At 45.1% G+C, this 18,271-nt stretch overlaps 1 protein-coding gene across 2 annotated transcripts in view; it reads left to right on the top strand.

The window, feature by feature from the left end:
- Nucleotides 1–5,309: 5,309 nt before the first annotated feature.
- The window catches only part of Bmp2k (BMP2 inducible kinase), a 99,244-nt gene continuing 86,282 nt past the window's right edge, over nucleotides 5,310–18,271 (top strand). For both annotated transcript variants that reach the window (XM_041671608.1, XM_041671607.1), the window contains exon 1: nucleotides 5,310–5,759. In XM_041671608.1, the coding sequence (XP_041527542.1) occupies nucleotides 5,591–5,759 (169 nt within the window). In that variant the 5' untranslated portion in view covers nucleotides 5,310–5,590. The remainder of the gene's footprint in view (nucleotides 5,760–18,271) is intronic.

Raw genomic sequence — 18,271 nt, 5'->3', positions numbered from 1 at the left:
AGCAGGTCTACTGATGAGAAGGGCAGCTTTGAGGCCACACCCAGATTAGGGCATGTGCCTCCCTAGGAGTTATGCCAGGTGCACACAGCACTGTGGCAGACCTTTCCAACCACTACCCAATCAGGCATGTGGGGTGAAGCTTCTGATCCCTTAAAATTGTTCTTAAAAACTGGCAATGGGACTGGTGAGATGGCTCCGTGTTTACTAGCACTCTTCCAGAGGAACAGGGTTCGATGCTCAGCACCCACCTGACTGCTCACAGCTATGAATAATCCCAGTTCCAGGAGAATCCTGTGTCCTTTTCTGGCCCCTGGGCACCAGGCATGCAGATGCTGCTCAGACACACATGTAGGCAAAACATCTATACACATAAAGCAATCATTGAAAAAAAAAACTACTCTCTTCCAAATGTCCCAAAAATAGCACGGTCAGTGTCGGGACATAGCTCAAGAACAGAGTCATGTGAAGGGAATTCTGAGAACTTGTGAGAAAACTCCAAGAAAACAAGACATGAATCTTGTGACCTCGGTGTCTTCAAAACATAGACTTTTTCTTGGAATGTGTTTTCATGCTCCTCCCAGGTGTGGCAGACTGGAGTGAGTTTAAGCTGTTGTTACTCATGTGTCTTCCTCATATTATAAATTGCCCGAATATCTGATAACGTTGGCTGTCGCATGAGGCTTTAGTCTGTCTCATGTGTAGGCCCTGCTCTCCCATGTTCTCTCTGCCAGCTCGAGTGGTGAGCAGGTCAGGACACAGGTGAAGCTCTGTTGCAGAAACACATTTCCCATCAGAATGCCACTGTGTCATTTTTCCTATTAAATCTCATGAGCACCTGGATAGCTGAAAGCTTCCTATCAGATTAATCTTTTAGTAGTATATAAATGTTTATGTCACCAGGCTTGTACTGAGCCATCTCAATGGCTCACCTTTTAGTTAAAAAATATTTTCAAACATTTACGTATTAGGAGCATGTGTGTGTGCTCAGAGGACAATTTATAGGAACTGGCTCACTCTTTTTTTTTTTTTAATATTTATTTATTATGTATACAATATTCTGTCTGTGTGTATGTCTGCAGGCCAGAAGAGGGCACCAGATCCCATTACAGATGGTTATGAGCCACCATGTGGTTGCTGGGAATTGAACTCAGGACCTCTGGAAGAGCAGGCAATGCTCTTAACCTCTGAGCCATCTCTCCAACCCCTGGCTCACCCTTCGTAGCATGTAGATTGCAGAGACTGACCTCAGGTGGTCAGGTTTACAAGCAAGTACCTTTACCCATGGAGCCATCTTGCCGGTCTCCACTTTTTATTTCTGAGACAAGCTCTCTCAGTGAACATGAAGCTTGATTCAGTTATGCTGGGTGAACAGAAGCCTTCAGGGCCCCGCCTGCCTCCATCCCACCAGGGCTGGGGTTACAGACTTACATTACCAGTCCAGCTTCTTGCATGAGTTCTGGGGATCTGAATTCATATCATCATGTCTGTGGGACACCCACTTTACGGACTGAGCATTCGTCCCAGCCCGGATTATTTTTGTTACTTAGGATGATTCTACACCCTGAGTTCAAGTAATTCTCCTGCTTCAGCTTCCTGAGAGTATGGATTGTAGGCTGCACCCACATCTCTTGCCTTCAAACCCCAACAATAGCAATGAAAACAGCCAGGGTGAAAGTCTCACCTTATAGCTAGGCTAAGCAATGTCACTGGTTATGTTGGGAGAAACCTCTTAGTCTTGTGCTCTGTCACACGCAAACACCACGAATTTACACAGAAAATGGTATGTACCTAATTAAGTAAGCATTCTAAATTGGAACATAAAACATTACAAGACAAAATGTAAACCATCTTCTTATAAACCAGATTTTAATAACCTAATCCTAAAACAGGAAATATATGTTAGGCATTATACGTTGATGAGAAGTTTGCTTTGGGCCTTGGAATTTAACTTCCGTATTTGTAGAACTTTCAGGCCATGTGAGAGCATTTTAAATTTGTTTTGACGACTATCTACTAGTGCATCCCACAAGTTTAACCCAAGAGCATTTTAGACACTGAATTTGGCTCAACTTTTAAATTAACTTTTTTTTTTTTAATGGTGCAGGTCAAACTCAGGTCTTTTCAAATGGTAGGCAGGGTTCTATCATTTGCACAAGAAGCTAAGCAAGGGCTCTCTATTCATGAGTCGGCCAGATGCTTGCCTCCCTAGTGTGGAGTCCAGAGGCAATGATGGTGAGGTATCCTCAACCATCCGCCACCTCTGGGGATAGGAATCTTACTATATCTGGAGCAAACTGATTAGGTTAGGCTAGCTGGACCTAGGGCTGTGGATCCTACCATCTCTGACTCTCCAGCACCGGGGTTACAGACACCTAATGCCATGGTTGAATTTTGATTCGGATGCTGGAGCCAAACACAAGTTTGCATGTGTGTACTGCAAGCATCATGTTGACCAAGTCACCTACGCACGTCCATGTTTTTACTTTTTTAATAGTTTTGAGCTGGGCGGTGGCAGCACACACTTTTAATCCCAGCACTCAGGGGGCAGAGGCAGGCAGATCTCTGTGAGTTCTAGTTTCAGGATAGGCTCCAAAGCTACACAGAAACCCGGGAGAGAGAGAGAGAGAGAGAGAGAGAGAGAGAGAGAGAGAGAGAGAGGGAGGTTTTGGCCCTGTTGTCCTGGCTGGTCCCAAACAATGGGGTTCATGCAGTTTTTTTCCTTCTGTTACCTATTACCAGATCAAGAAAATGTTTTACTATATTTCTGAACTGTATGATCCAGTAAATAAATTATTAAAATGTATACCTACTTTAAGTCAATAAAAGTAATGTATACGATTGAGAAATTAATGTGCTCATAAAATTTCTGCACAAAAGCTAAAAGACTAGAACTCTCAAAAGTCTTTCCTGATTTCAGTTTGTCATGTTGCCACATCAATTGTGATTAGAAATTGGTTTAGAAAGAGACACTTTTAACTCACAAATTTACTAGGAGAGCTGCCTGACAATATGTATCAAAATTTCTTTGTTTTGTTTTGGGCTAAAAGTATTTATAAGTGTTTGGCATATTTGGTATTAGTAATGCGGGTATTTTCAAAACAACATATGTATTGACTGTTACAGAATAACAATGAGAGGACATTGAAATTTCGTATTTGTATTTGCTGACAACTCAACGGATGCTTTGGTGGTGTCCTCAGTTTTTAGCAAGGTCCTAAACATTAACTTTCCAGTTCCGAAGTCAAGCTATGTGTGTTCGAGGAAATGATTTTCCTCATCAAAACAATGACGGCACCATGATTGCAGATTTTATTCTAGTGCTCTGATGAGGTTAAGTTCTATGAGACCCAAACTGCTTGTTGAGCTGAAAATCCAGTTCTGGATTGCATGGAATGACTAAATTTCTCCTGCATTCTGCCTGAAAACCATGACTGTCGCAGGAGTGCAACTTCGGTGACTCCTCAGTTAGGAACATGGCCAGCTCATTTCTAAATGGAAACTCCCAAGTGCCACAGCCCATCAATCATCTGACATATAATCTGACTTCCACTGAGCTGGAATGTTCTTTAAAGGTCAGGTCTTTGGATGAAGAATGTCAGTTTAGTGGGTTATGCAGCAGAAATGCCTAAATCTGGGGCAGTGCTTGAGCGTTGGAGAAACGGCTCCTCTTCAAATAGCAGAGAAGAACTGAGGACTATAAGCGGAAAGTCTTCTGCTTAGTCACATTCCCTACTGCCTCTGCCTGTATCTCATTAAAAGTAAGATAAAAGAAATATAGCTGGGCATTGTATCATATTCATCTACTTTCACTCGTATGCTAGGGAGTCTGGAAACACTACCTGGCAAATATTTGAGAAAACTGGAGAAATAATATATTCGATGTGGAAAAAACAAATCTAGATTTCTGATTTAAAAAATTGGAACTTTTTAACACAATTACTTTTTTTTTTTCTTCTTCTTCAGTAAAAAGGATCTTGCCGCACACTCCAGGCTGGTCTCGAGCTCATGGTGTTCTTGTTTCACTGCAAGAAACCTGCTTTCTACTATATAAACAATGGAGGCCTGGTAGTGACACATGGTCATAATCCCAGTACTTGGGGGCACAGTGGCGGAGAAAAGACAATCACAAGTTCAAGACCGACTTGTGCAGTGAGTTCCAGGCCAGCTCAGGCTACATGTGACTCCACCTCTACAAAGTGAAACCACCAGAAAGCGGGCCTGAGCGAGAATCCCCTTCTCTTTCCACGTTCTCTATATTTTGCCATCCGTTCCACTCCCCAACGCCTTCTGTCCACATGCCCGCCTCGCAGGCATGAGACTCCTGCAGTTTATGAAAGTGAAGCAATGCGGCATTCTTTTTCAGATAGGCCAATCTTTTTGTTAGCCTGGGACCAGAAACTGCGGCTTCTCAACTGTCCCAAACCTGCCGGATTCTAGGATTCTAAGGATCTGATCCTAATCTACTTTTTCAGAATGGCCGAAAGCGAGTAGATAAGAATTTCAATGCCCCCGGTCAGCTGCGTGCCCTTGGGCGACTGGATGAAGTTTTCCCAGGCTATAGCGATTAACGATCTTTAAAAATGATCTAATACCTGTCCTGAACGCGAGCGCACGGCTCCCACAAGGCACACAGAGGGCTTTTTAAAGCGCTCTCCTAAGTGATGCTTAAACCGCAGAACGCTTCCGAGAGCAAACATCCGCTACAGTGCGAGGACACCTGGGCTTTGCAAGTCGCCTTACGGGAACCTGCGAGCTCCGCGTCGCTCTTCCGCCCACGCTCGGGGCGCCCGGAACACCGATTCTCTAGGGAGAGAGTCTGGAAATCGGGCTGCGACTCCAAGCGGGGATCTTTCCCGAGTGGGTCAAGCTCCTGGCGGCATTTAAGACCCCAGAGCGACGCCCAGCATCCCTCCCGGAGCCGCCGAGCCGCGCTAGAAGCACCTCCCGTTACCACGGGGACCCCGGACTCCACTGCTATCCCCAGCCCCCACCGTGATGCCCCCCCCACACCCCGTTTCTCTTCCACGTGACACGGGCCGGAACCGTCACTTCCGGCGGCGCGAGCAGCGCGCCTGCGCGAGGCGCCCGGCTCTGCCAGAGGTTGGCACCGGCGCCGCACCCCCTCCCAACTGCCGCAAGAGGCGGGCGGCGTCGGTGGGAGCGGGCGCGGGCGGGCTGCGGTCTCCTGGGTGCGCAGGCCGCGAGGCTCGGCCGCCACGCCCACCTCGGCCGGCCCCTCCCTCCTCCCCGGCGGCTCGCGCCCCGCGCGCCAGGCCCCGCCCCGGCCCCGCCCCGGCCCCGCCCTCCCCGCCGCGCTCTGCGGGCGCCGGGGCCGCTGCAGCGGGCGAGCCGGCGAGCGAGCGAGCGGGCGGGCGGCCGGGGCTGAGCGCTCGGGACGCGCGGAATGTGAGGCGGGCGAGCCGCTGTGCACCGTCGCTAGCTCTTTCATTCCTGAGCGCGGAGGAAGGGCGGCGACCCCTCACAGACGGTCGGCCGCGCCCCGCCGCGCTCCGTGTGGCGCGGGTCCGGTCTCTCGCCGTCGCGCGCGCCCTTGTGCCCTCCTGGTGCCCTCCAGCGCGCCGGCGGGACCATGAAGAAGTTCTCTCGGATGCCCAAGTCGGAGGGCAGCGGCGGAGGGGCGGCGGCTGGCGGGGCCGCGGGAGCCGGGCTCGGCGGCGGCTTCGCAAGCTCGTCCATGGGGGTCCGGGTGTTCACCGTCGGCCGCTATCAGGTCACCCTGGAGGAGACGCTGGCCGAAGGTACGGGCGACGGGCGCTGCGGGAGGCAGGTGAGGGAGGCCCGGGGTGTGGCGGTGGCTGAGGGGCCAGCCCGGCGGCTAGATGAGTGGCTCGGGCACGAAACCGCTGGCGGCCCCGTTGCGGGCACGGTTGTCTGTCTGTCTCGGGAGTTTGAAATCGTTTTCTGTTCTTACTGGCGCGAGAGAAGAAATAGAAGACGTCCCAGTAAGTGATGTGGTGTCATGATTGGACCCGTGACTCATTAGTGAGGGTCAGATGGAGCACTGCTGGGACACTGCTCTGCCAGCTGTGGCTCTGGCGGCTGTCCTGCCTTGCTCTTGGGTCCCAGCCTCCCCGACGCGCAGGGCAGTGGATCCCGCAGCCGCTGCGGTTTGTTTGGGGTTTGTTGCTGCTCAAAATCCCAAACAAAACAGGACTCCCAAGCCCGTGTGTATCTGGTTGTGTGTGTGCGCACAGATAATGGGTATGTGTGTTGGCATCGTCTCTCCGAATTCAGTTAAGTGGTTGCTTGGGGCGGGGGTGGGTGGGAGTAAACTTGAAGTGCGTTTATCTGTGTTGTGTAGTATCTTCTCCCGGGGACAAGGTCCTGTTTTTGTCCGCCCAGTGTGTCATTTTATTAGTACTTTAAACGGCGAGCAGTTTAACTTTCCCGTGTGAGGTTTTTGGTGGCTCTCTCATTGTCTGATAGAGGCTATGGCAGCAGGTAAAAGTCTAGGTACAAAAGGAAGTTTATTCCATGTTTAAAAAAGTGCTAGGCTTTAGTTTTGTATTTCTGGTGCAATTTGCTTGTAGAAAATACTTTCTGATTTCTTATTACATCTTATTACATTGACTTTGAAGTTTTGAAAGCAAGATATTAATACGTTGAAAAATCCATGAGAAGTAGTTCTCGTTGATAAGCAAATGATTTTAAAAAAATAAAGCTAAGAAAAAGAGACTGTAGGGAGACGTTTTGATGTTCTGATTTGCTGGTTAGATGTTGACATGGTTTGAAAACAAGACAGATTCCACTTGTATTTTTGAAATTCCACGAACAATAGGAAATCAGTGCCATAAAAAGCTAAGGGCTTCAGGTCTATAAAATAAAGGAAAAGCAAACTTAACATTATCAGGGATGTGTGTCATTGTGTGCAAGCACTTGCTCAGGAGTCCCTTTCTGAGCCGTAGTGCAGGGGAGGGAAGGGATTGCCGGATTTCCAGAGCGTGTCTGTGAGTGGCTTTGATAGCTTGGCTGCAGTGCCAACTTTGCTAGCTCTTGATGCCTGGTGCATTTCAGGTGTTGGTTAAGTTGGGGTGTAGGTGTTGAGCGTTGGTGGCTATAACTCCCACACTCACCGTCCAGTTGTTTAGTAGTTCACTGAAGTGTAGCTTGAATAGTGCTATCCCTCCTCACTGAGTTCCAGGTTTAGTCTTTTATTTAGTATTGTGACAGTACTAACGTATCACTAATAGACTGTAAATTTTAACATGTCCTGTCTTACCACACACTTGGTAGCAAAGCACTGATAATCACTGTTGTAGTGTTTGTTTGTGGTGTGTGTGTGTGTGTGATAGTAGAGATTGAAGGCAGGGCCATATTACCAGTCTTTTTACCTTTTACATTTTTGAGACCTGGAGCGAGTTACTAGGAAAGCCTTGAATATTCCATTCTTTTGCTTCAGCCGGTCAGTGCTGTGCTTTCCCACAAGTTGTTATTAACAAGCATGGCTTCCATTAACTTTTGCTGAATGTGTTTGTCAGTTTTTCATGTGTACCTGTTCGTGTGTCTGTGTCTGTATGCATATGTCTGTACACTTGTGTGTGGAGTAGTATCAAGTGTCTTCCTCAGTTGCTTTCCACCTTAGTTTTTGAGACGTGGGAGCCATGTATTTGGCTAGACTGGCTACCCCTTGAGCTCCAGCAGCCCGTCTGCCTTCCTCTCCTGCCAGCATTGGGGTTACAGAAGACCCCAGTGCTCAGCTCTTACATGGATGCTGGGGATTTGAACTCAGGTCCTGATGACTGTTTGGCAAGCACTTTACCTTTCGATTTCTGCCTCATGAAGATTTATTTCATTGATTTTAGGACCTGGTGATGGTCTCCTTTAATCCCAGACAGGTGGATCTCTGGGTCTACCTAACAAGTTCCAGGACATCAAGGTTACCAAGAGAGACCCTGTCCCCAAAACAAGGAACACAAAACCCTCAAAATACCTTCTTACTTATTTAGTTTTAATGTGTGATCAAGTGGTAGGTGGAAACAAAGGTTGAAGAAACTCTCAGGAACGATGGGATTTCCTGTCTGTACATTATGGCTCCCACCTAGACTTTCTTTCCGGATACAGGTCTTCCCTTTCTAGAATACACAACTGAAATAATTCTTATTTTACTCTTAGTGATCCTGCAGCTTAGGCAAGGTGTTTAAGCACAAGGTTGGTTTGCATTTCAGGGTGATTTAATTGGTAATCCACAGACTTGCCTGTTGTCTGAGGTGTGTATGAAGAGCTGTTCCATTTAGAGAGACCCCTTGTCTTCAATGAACCAGTCTCTGTCTTTCTCTGTGTAATTAGTTGTATTCAAAAGTCGGAATGAACATGGGCTCAGCAAATATTGGGTCATTATTTCCAGGGGAAGTGACAGGTTAGATATACCATTTAAGCCTTGGTTCACGACGTTTATTTGTTGGCTGATTTATGTGTCTTGTCCTATGTGTATTTGTGATTAAAGACACCTTATTTAGTGTATATTAGTGTTTCATTAGAATGTCATTATCTCAAACTCAGGCCAAAATGAAAATTATCTATCACAGGATTTCTTTGTAAGAAAATCATAGCCTTCCTTGAACGTGTGAACTCTAGACTTCACTTTGCCTAGGAACCATTTTAAACACAGAAACCACCACTCTAAAGCAAATGAGAAAAGGTGACATTACAGTCATCAGGGGAGGTAGAGGGAAGAGCACTTTGGAAGGGTCAAAGACAGGCAAGTCCAGGGAGGCAGCGCTTCACCCTTAGAATGCCGTGAATAGTGTGATTTGGGGATTAAAGTAAATTTTAGCATGTAGGCAAATTGACAGATATAGAATCCTGAAATGATGGTCAACTATTGTCATACATACATGTGCTTGGGTTCGTATACCACATTGACAATGAAAGCATTTTCAGGGGTATACTTTAATCTGTACTAAACTGTTGGCATAGTTTCCTCTGGAAAGCATTCTGTAGTATTGTCTTTTTTAGTTAAGCATGTATATGCCTTGAAAATGCTTGTAACTTTCGCCCTTCTCAGTTTCTGCTCAGAGTGGCTGATACCATAGTGAGGCGTTTTCGTGCGTTTTCTCAGAATTGATGCAGTTTCAGGAGTTGAACTATCCTGGCTTTTGGCTTTAAGATGAGGCAGAGTCATATGCCAATGTTATCTTGAAACATCCTCCACTTGTCAAGCACAGATGTAGTCTTTAAGTTTTTATTAAAAGGTAGGACTATTTGTTGTTCATCTGTGCTTTCAGAAGAAGGGTTTGGATGCTGGTGTAGCGCATTTGAAAGTGGGAAGAATTCTTGTTTGTTCAGTTTTGTGTTTTTGGAACAGGGTCTCATGTAGTCCTGGCTAGCCTCAAAGCGTGCTGTGTAGCGGAGGTTCATTTTGAACTCTTGCCCACCCCTCCCAAAGTGCGGGGATTGCAAGCATGTGCACACGCTGTGCTCACAAAGCTGGTTCTCCATGATGGTTATTTTTCCACCTACATGTTTAGTGTACAGAATGACCTTGAAGAGGTATGTCAAGCTAGACCCTGATGGTGTGCTGAATGAATTAATCTCGAGGTCACCTGGGCTGAATAGGAACGGCTGGAGAGTGTGGTGAGACTTACTGGTGTGGTCTGTAGGTAATTAGAATCCTGGAGACGTAACTTAGTAGTTTTCTCAGCATTAACTGTTTGGAGTGAGTGAATATTGTTTGAATATTAACTGCTCGTAATTAGAATCCTGGAGACGTAACTCAGTAGTTTTCTCAGCATTAACTGTTTGGAGTGAGTGAATATTGTTTGAATATTAACTGCTCCTCAGTGCTAATTTTATAGGGAACTAGTAGCATATGTACATTTAATTTTTCAATGAAGTCAGTATGGAAACAATCAGTTTAAGTATCTTCCTTGCTGAAGTTGTCTGTGGCTACCCAGTGACTTAAGTTAATGTTCCCAAGGGAGGACAGGAGGGACCCAGAGAAGAATTTCACAGAAATATCCACGGTTGTGGCGGTTTCACATCTTTGTATTAAGTGTTGCTCATGTAATGAATGCAGCCGTTCTCTAGCTCAGTAGAACTTGTAGTGCAGTGTAGAAGATGCATGTAAGCAAGCAAAACCTTGGTTACTGTGGTTAAAAGTGAAGAGCATGCTATGGTCTTAGAATAATTGAGTTTGGATTAGGGAATTGAGAAGAGCCTTTCAATACTTTAGCAAAAGCTGAAGGGCAGCAACGGTTAGGTAGACAAGATGTGAGGGGAGGGGAGTTTCAGAGTCCCCCAGGAGGGAGCAGTCCCTGTGTGAAGAAGACTTTCAGGAGCTCTATTGTGCTCAGAGCAGTGACCATGGTGATGGGTCATGTGGACCATGATGCTGGGTCCTTTTGAAGAGGGCTATGTGGCTCACGATGATGGGCCTTGTTGATGAGGGCCATGTGGACCGCAATGATGGGTCCTGAGGAGGGCTCTAATTGGGGGACTAGGGTTCTGGGCTTTGCATGGCAGCCCAAGTTTGGCTTTTATCTGAAATGTAATAGGAAGATATTGAGCAGTTTAAGCTGGTGCACTCTTAATTTTCTTATGACTATATAGATTGCCAGATAGAAAAAGGCTGAGAAATATGTAAATTAAGATGATTAAAAATGACAGTGAGAATGGAGACATTGCTCAAATGTTAGGGCCTTAGAGGGTGGTGCAGAAGGTGAGACGGAAGGGTCAACAGGACTTGCTTATGTAGCTCTTGGATGGAGGACCTTTGCTAAATGAAGTGCAGGACAGCTCTGGGGGATGTTTGGGGGCTCCTGAGCAGTTCCAGAATTGTTGGGTTGAGGGATCTGAGGGACATGCCTAGTGGAACCGGGTGTATGGTGTGAAGCTGGGCAATGGCATCTGTGCATGGAGATGTGCACGTGCTGCAGTACACATGTGGGGGTCAGAGGGCACTTGGAGAACTCAGTTCTCTCCTACCGTTTTGGCTCCAAGATGGAACTCAGATCAGTAGCCTTGTGATAAGCACCTTTACCTGCCATCTTGCCAGCCCCCTGATCTTAAAACATTTCAATTCATCAGAATGATTTGGAGAACTTGATAAAATGCAGAATTTGAGGCTGCTTCTCAAAGTTTGTCTGGCCAGGCCCCTGACACCCTTGCTGCGGCATCTGGAGCCACACATTAGAGCCCTGGATTTAGAACAGGCAGAGCAGATTGAGAAAGAGGCAGAGACAGGTGTGGAGCTGATGCCCGGAAACCTGGGCTGCTTTGGGACTGGGAGTGCAGAGTTGTGCATGCTGATCCATTTCTCAGCCTGGCGCTCCCAGCTGTGGGAGCTCCTGACCCACCTTTACAGTTTTACCCCTGGACTCTGCTCCACTTCCTGCTCCTCTGTGACTCACTCTGTGTTTGCCGGTCTCCTCTGTGCAGTCCCTGCTCCCTAACTGATGGTGACAAGAGCTTCCTCCTTCCTGTGGCCACTTGCTTTTTCTCTTGTTTGGCACTCAGTCTATTGTTTTGAAATGTAATTATGTTAGCACTTAGAAGCACTAAGGTAGTTAATTCTTGTTGGTCTCTTACCTCCCCAGGGGATAGGAAGATTTGGGGGACTAGAAAGACTCTGAATTCCTCCTGCATTTGCAAGTTGCTGTACTCCTCCATGGTCATTCAACTGTGGTGATTTTTTACTTTTAATTTTTTTATTTTATGTATTATTATTGTAGACACGAGAGTGCTGGTGCTTGCCACAGCACCTGTGTAGAGGTCAGAGGAACAACTTTTGGGAATTAGTTTTCTCTTTCTTCCATGGGATCTGGGAAATGAAGGTAAGTCTTCAGGGCAAGTGCTTTTTACCTCCTGAGGGAACTCAGAGAGGCCTGGTTTCTGTTTTAAACCACATGGTGTTAATAGAATTAAAGACCTGATTTGCAAGTTGAAAAATATCAGTGAAGGGTTCTTTATTGGACCATCAAAGTCGTTTACTTGGGCCAGGAGACCCTGACTTCTGTGAAGGCAAGTTAATTCAAAGTGTCATTTCACTTAACCTCTTTAAAGACTAGCGGAGGGGTCCTTTCATGGTCACCTGACTCTGTTGACATGTTTATCTTTAGTCTACAGAGGTTCCTTTTGAAAGAGGACAGCATAGAAAAGGAAAGAGCAGAGGAGGTACATTCTGTGCACTCCGAGATAGTTTTACAGCCTGCCTTTGAGGACAGTAGAAGAGGAGAGCACCCTGTATCCTTGGCTCCCCCAGTACATGGCCAGTATTTGTAATTATTTTCTCTGTGTTGAGTTAACTCTTAGGAAACATTGTTTCCTCTCCTGAAGCTTGGGTTTAATGTATGGGAAGATGGAAGGAAATGAGTGACAGTATCAACAGTTCCTTGCATGTCAGAGGTCAGTAGGCGTGGATGGAACTTAGATTCGTGTTTAGTTTTAAACTTTCAGTGCAAGCTGATTCTGGAATTGTGATAACTTGCTTCCAGAACAGGCCCACACTTATCCTGTGCCGGTTACCACATTGAATCCACTGGCATCTTTTTCTTAGGCCATTTAGTCTCTAGAACTGTGAGAAATGAATTGTTTGTTTATACTACAGCTTCTTAAACTGTGGGTCATCACCCCATGGGTTATATAACACTGTGGGGGTGTGTGAAAAAATTTGACAACAGTTTAAGGTTTCTGAATGACCCAAGGCCAAAACTGAATTCAGAATCAAATGTGTCATGAGCCTGAGGTGATGTGACAGTTTGTGTCCCTGCAGTAGGTGGTTGCACTGCAGTCCTGGTTCTGAGCTCAGCGCTCAGGGTGCATGCTGCTCTACCATGCAACACCAGCAAACACGGCCTGAAACATCTTGGCTTGGCTTGAAACGTGACATTAAGAATTGCCATGCTTTTGCTGGATACAGCTTTCTGCCTTTCTAGAAACACGATATTTCAATTACAAAAACCCAAAGATTTATTGTTTTCCTGTTGTCATGCATTGTATCAAATTAGTTTGTTTGGACTGTGTCACATTAGATGAGAATGTTTAAAAATTGTCTTTTTGAATTGTTTCAGGTTTTGTAAAAGAATTGTTTAGTGACTTTTGACTTGGGTCTGAAACAGACTCTGAGGACATGTTGTGAAATAGTTCTGGAGTCTCCTTTGTCATTTTATCCTGAGTATTTATACAAGGCTGTGTTCTCAGCAGTAACGGTTATAAAGTAAAAATATCAGTCAGCTGGAAACATTGAAAATACTGTGTGTCTTGAAGTATTAAATATTTAGCCAAGATCTAATTCCTTATGTAAAAACAACTGGAGACCCATCTCACATTTGCTTTTATTTTAGTAAATCGGAAGCTATATACTGAAGATTCCTTCACATTTCTGTAGAACTTGTCAGTAAAGTTTGATTTGAGTACCTGCTCTGTTTACCGTGTACCTGAGGTTGTGACAGTTTCTCAGGCAGAGGAGCTTAGGAGTGGACAAAGCTTACAAACCCAATTTGTGATATTTTAATATAATTGGCAGAAGACCAAGACACCTCTGTTTTTTTTTTTTTTATCTTACATCGTTATATTTGCTTAGAATGCAGATACCTGTCATTGTGTCCCCTGCCTCCTTATTGAAATTGGGTATTGTAGGAGGCATTTAAAATACAATTACTTTTCTCAAATCTTTTGTTTGCCCCTGAGCCGTGTCTGCACCCTCTGACAACATATGTGGGAGCTATTGCTTGTATAGCTAGTGCTTAACTCAGTTTTCTTCTGTTCAGTAATTTTTTTCTTTTAAAATTTATTCCATGTAAGATTTCGTTTAGAATCGTCTTTTCTGTCTCAAGCAGTTGTTGTACTCACCACAGGAATTCAGCATATTTGTAAAAGACTGAGAATTTGACTTAAAAAGTACCTGGAAGGCCTACTACAGTTGCTGCAGACAGAACCAGTCACGTTTGACGGGTCAGTCTCTCGGTGGCTGCTGTGTTACAGCTGGCATTTGTTCCCTGCCCCTTCCCCCTCCTTCACACAGGGTTAGCACTACCACTACCCCCAGTCCTGTTTTTATGTCCCTTAGTAGAAACTAAAATAAGAAGGGACTGAAATAAAATATTTGATAATGGTGTAGGTATAGTATTATCTATATGAACAAAAGTATATTATAAGATTGGATTGTGAATTTTGGGGCTTTTTTTTTTTTTTTCTGTTTGCAGGTATAGTTACATTTTGTTTCCTGTGCTTTGATTAGGTGTGACTTTCAAATGTTCTTGCCGGAGTTCCCTTAACTGATATCTCTCCACTAGAGAGAGTCCTTACTATAGTATGGAGAGCTGCGGGGTGCTTCTCCCAGGGTGGTGTGTAACTCTCCTGAGGGAGAAGCCCTTTGGATACCCGTCAGTTAGCTGTCAACTAGCTACGTAGGGCCGTCTCTCGAGGGGTGGGTAGTACCAAGACAGGATGGGTTGGCTAAGAGGGTGAGAGATTCAGAAGAAGGAAAAGGTCCCTCTGAAGGTTGTCCTGTAGCTTTGAGACCCTCTAACCAGAGTAGGCTGTCGTGGAATTACTTACTCTAATTAGATCTGGACTTTGCTCTTACGTTGGGATGTTTGTAATCTTAGCCCATGGTCAGAGGGTAGCAAACCGTGTTTAATACCACTTTGTCCACAGCACATGGCCATTATCCTGACTTTCTTCCGTACTTTGTTCCTAAGGGTTTGATACACCCCTTCCTTGCCTAAATGCCATAGCTCTTCGTGGTCAGGCCATGTTAGGATTGCCTTGGGCTTTTTACAAACCTAACTGTTTTCTTGTGAATGAGATTGTCAGTAGTCTAGATTTTACTGTTCACCCTGGAATCATTAAGGAATTTATACTAAAATCATTAAACAAAATAGTGAAATATTTCACTTCCTGAATTCTGTCAACTATTTCTCCAGGAAGTGTGATTGTGTCTCACACACAGGCAGTGACCCACTTTTCCTTCTGTGGCCTGCATCATAGACTCAGCCACTGAATGTTAATGTCCTGTCCTTTGTGTCTGGAAAGGGATGGTACTGATTCACAACCAATAGGGTGTGTACTTTGAATTGTTTTTAGAGTTAGGATAAACGTGTGTGTTCAGCTGTACATAGGCTTTTGATGGTGTCTTCAGTGATTGTTATGGAAGTTTATAAGATAGTTAATTGCAGTAATGTGGATATCAATTTTTGTGAGGCATATATATGATAGGCCAAAATTAGGATTGGAATAACTTTTTAATCTTTAGTACAATGTGTGGTTAATTCATCCAACCAACCCAGTCCTGAGCCTCACAGATAGTCAAACAGGTTACTAAATAGTTGGCATTTTAACCTTTTATCAAAATGCTATTTATATATTCCAAATGAGAAGCTGGCTTCTATTTCTGGCCTAGAGAGCTAGTGCTCCAGTTCTGTTTTTGTGCCACATCTTCATGGGCACAAGTAAAGGGAAGTAAAGGGAAGAGGATCGATGTAGGCTCATGGTTTCAGACTGTCAGCCTGTGGAAGCTGTCTTTGTTCTGGGCCTGGTGAGGCAGAGCTGCTCATCTCAGAGACATGACACACAAGGATGTGGGACCAGATACAGCTTCCATCACACAACCCCCAGTGCGCACTTCCTCCTGCTAGGCAGGCTCACCTCCCCAAAACTCTGAGTCACGTGACTACAATTCAGTGGATTAGCCCATGATTCAGGCCCTCTGTGATTTTCAACTGGACCAAACCCTCAACACTTGAGCCCTTTTTAAAAAAATAGTACTTCCTATTTATACTAGAATACTTACTTTTCATTATTTAAATGTGATTTCAGAGTCCATGCTAGTTTACAGACATGGTGGCTCATAGGAGCTTGTACTCAAGAGATGAGGCAGGAGGATTGCTCAGAATTTTATTGTGAGAGCCTGTCTTTAAAATATCAAATAGGGAAAAAATCCACCCACCCTTCCAAGTCTGCATTTTATTTCTTTTAACCTGTTTGTGATAATTTTATTCAAAGAAAACATAGGCATAATGCTTATGAATTTTTAGTTGTTCAAAATTGGATTTTCACTGCTCTCCCATGAATTTCTAGAACAGGAAACTTTCATTTGTCCTTTAACAGTTGAAGTTTGTTTTTGCATCACAACACTGCTGTTTTCTTAATAAATTCCACAGGCGTCTCAGAAAGTTAATATTGCTGTGACAGAAGGCCCATGAAGACCCTCACAGAGCAGAGACTTCTTTTGGCCCCTGGCTTCAGAGGTGTTCATTTCCTGACACCATTGCTTCTGGGCGACAGGGAGACAGAAGAGCGTGTGCAGAGTCTGCGCTGCTGCAGAGCAGCTCAGCTCCTGGTGGACAGGAGCCAGAGAGATAAGGGGAGACCAAAGACCAGGCCTAGCCCTCCCGTGAGGTGACCCTCCCTCCATGCCCTAAAGCTCCCACCCCTGCCTCTCTAATTGCTACTAACAGCTGGGAACTGAGCGTTCACCTTCCTTAGGCGGGAGCCTTTTATGAGCAAACTGTAAGAGCCATTGTGATGTTGGAAAACTAGAGATGGGTCACGTCTGTGTATAAAACCCCGAATTAATGAGAATATATCGGCCTCCTTTTGAAAATGTTCTAAATATTGTATTAAATAAAATTAGTATTGTCAGACTAACAGTCTTTAAAAATGCTGTTGCTCCATCAAACTTTTCATAATTGAACTTGATTATTTAATTTTAGGTTCCTCATTTAACTATGGGAAGGGAAGTAAGTGATGGAGCCCGGAGTCAGTCACACTGCTGGTGTGGGTTAGATGGTAGACTTTAGGTCTCACAGCTTAGCCTAGTGCCTCCTCCAATGTGTATGCATATACAGGACTTGAGGTGAAGATGAGGAGCTGCAGGGTGAGGTCAGAGGACTTTGGTAGCTTGGAGATGGCGAGAGTGCCTGAGGAGTATGGGGTGGGAGGATCCTAAAGATTTTTGTCTTGAGTTTTAAAATTAAAACTTGTTTATTCTTTTTGAAGATCATCAAATAAGATGTTACAACTTTTGAGGCAAGATGATGATTAATTTGAAAAGGTTAAGGTCACTGAGTGTCAGCTGCTTTTCTGTCCTGCAGTAAAGTTCCATGGTATTTTGTCTTATGGTGGTGGTGGGTGAGAAGGTAGAGCAGCTGGAGCCGGAACGACTCCATCTCAGTTTTCTTAGGAACAGGCTGGAGGAGCGCACAGGGAGGGCAGGAGAAGGGCAGAGGGAGAAGGAGCCCTGTGAACAAACGCAGAAGCAGGGTGTGGTTATAAACTCTCAAAGCCCGCTGCTGCACGTCCTCCAGCCAGGCTCCTTGACCTAGTGCTTCCATAGGCTTTTCAAACAGGACTGTCAGCCAGGGACCAAGGGCTCAAATCCATCAACCTCTGGGGGCCACGTCTCATTCGAACCACCACACCCAGCTTCCTTTGAATTCATCTGGTCTCAGGCTAGAGAAGTTCTGCCCGAAATGAAATGCTGTATTCATGATCTTTACGGTAAGTAGTGTAAAGCTGCATCAGTTTCATCAGCTGGGTCTAGCAGAGCAGCACCTAGCATGGCTTACAGGGTTGGGAAGGAAAGGGAAACTCTGAAGGGCAGAGCAGGGTTCATCCTAAATGGAAACTTCTGTTCCTCCTTCAGCCTCTGATAACTGCTAGTCTGTTTCCAGGAATATGATTAGTCTAGGCCCTTCCCAGAAGTAGCAGATAGTAGTTGTCCTTTTTGCCTGCCTGGCTTTCTTAACATAGTATCTCCAAGTCTAGTCCTGGTTACAGTTTGCATCAGAATTTCATTCTTTTTATTTTTTTTTAAAAGGCAGGGAATGTGTTATCAGTTAGCCCAGGCTTACTGAAAATCAAGACCATCTTGCCTAAGTCTCGTGGAAGTACTAGGATCATTGGCTTGTGCCAAGACCCAGCTCACTACCATCCTTTCGAAGACAGTGCTGTTCCATTGTGCATTTTTATCTTGTCTGGGTATGTCTTCACCTGTTCGGACATTTGTGTTCTTTCTACTTTTAGGCTGCCGTTGCTGGGTATATAAACACATGTTAAAGCCCTGCTCTCACTAGTTCTGTCATGTTGCAGAGCTAGCATTGCTAGGCTCTGGGAATCCTGAGCCTGGTTTGGAGGCACTGCCATTCTGTTTGTCATAGTGTTTGTACCGTTTTACAGTTCCAGCAGTGCACAGTGATTCTAGCTTTTCTCTCCAGTACTCAACTCTGTTAGTGTGTCCTAATGTCTCAGGGTTTTCACGTTCATTTTCCTAACCGTTTGTGGTTTTCAGCTTCTTTTCATTACCTTTGTG

Source organism: Microtus oregoni, unplaced genomic scaffold (assembly GCF_018167655.1).
Source record: "Microtus oregoni isolate MIOR12 unplaced genomic scaffold, Mior012 000021F_ref0000039, whole genome shotgun sequence".
NCBI classification, from domain to species: domain Eukaryota; kingdom Metazoa; phylum Chordata; class Mammalia; order Rodentia; family Cricetidae; genus Microtus; species Microtus oregoni.
This window is presented reverse-complemented; position numbering and strand designations above follow the sequence as displayed.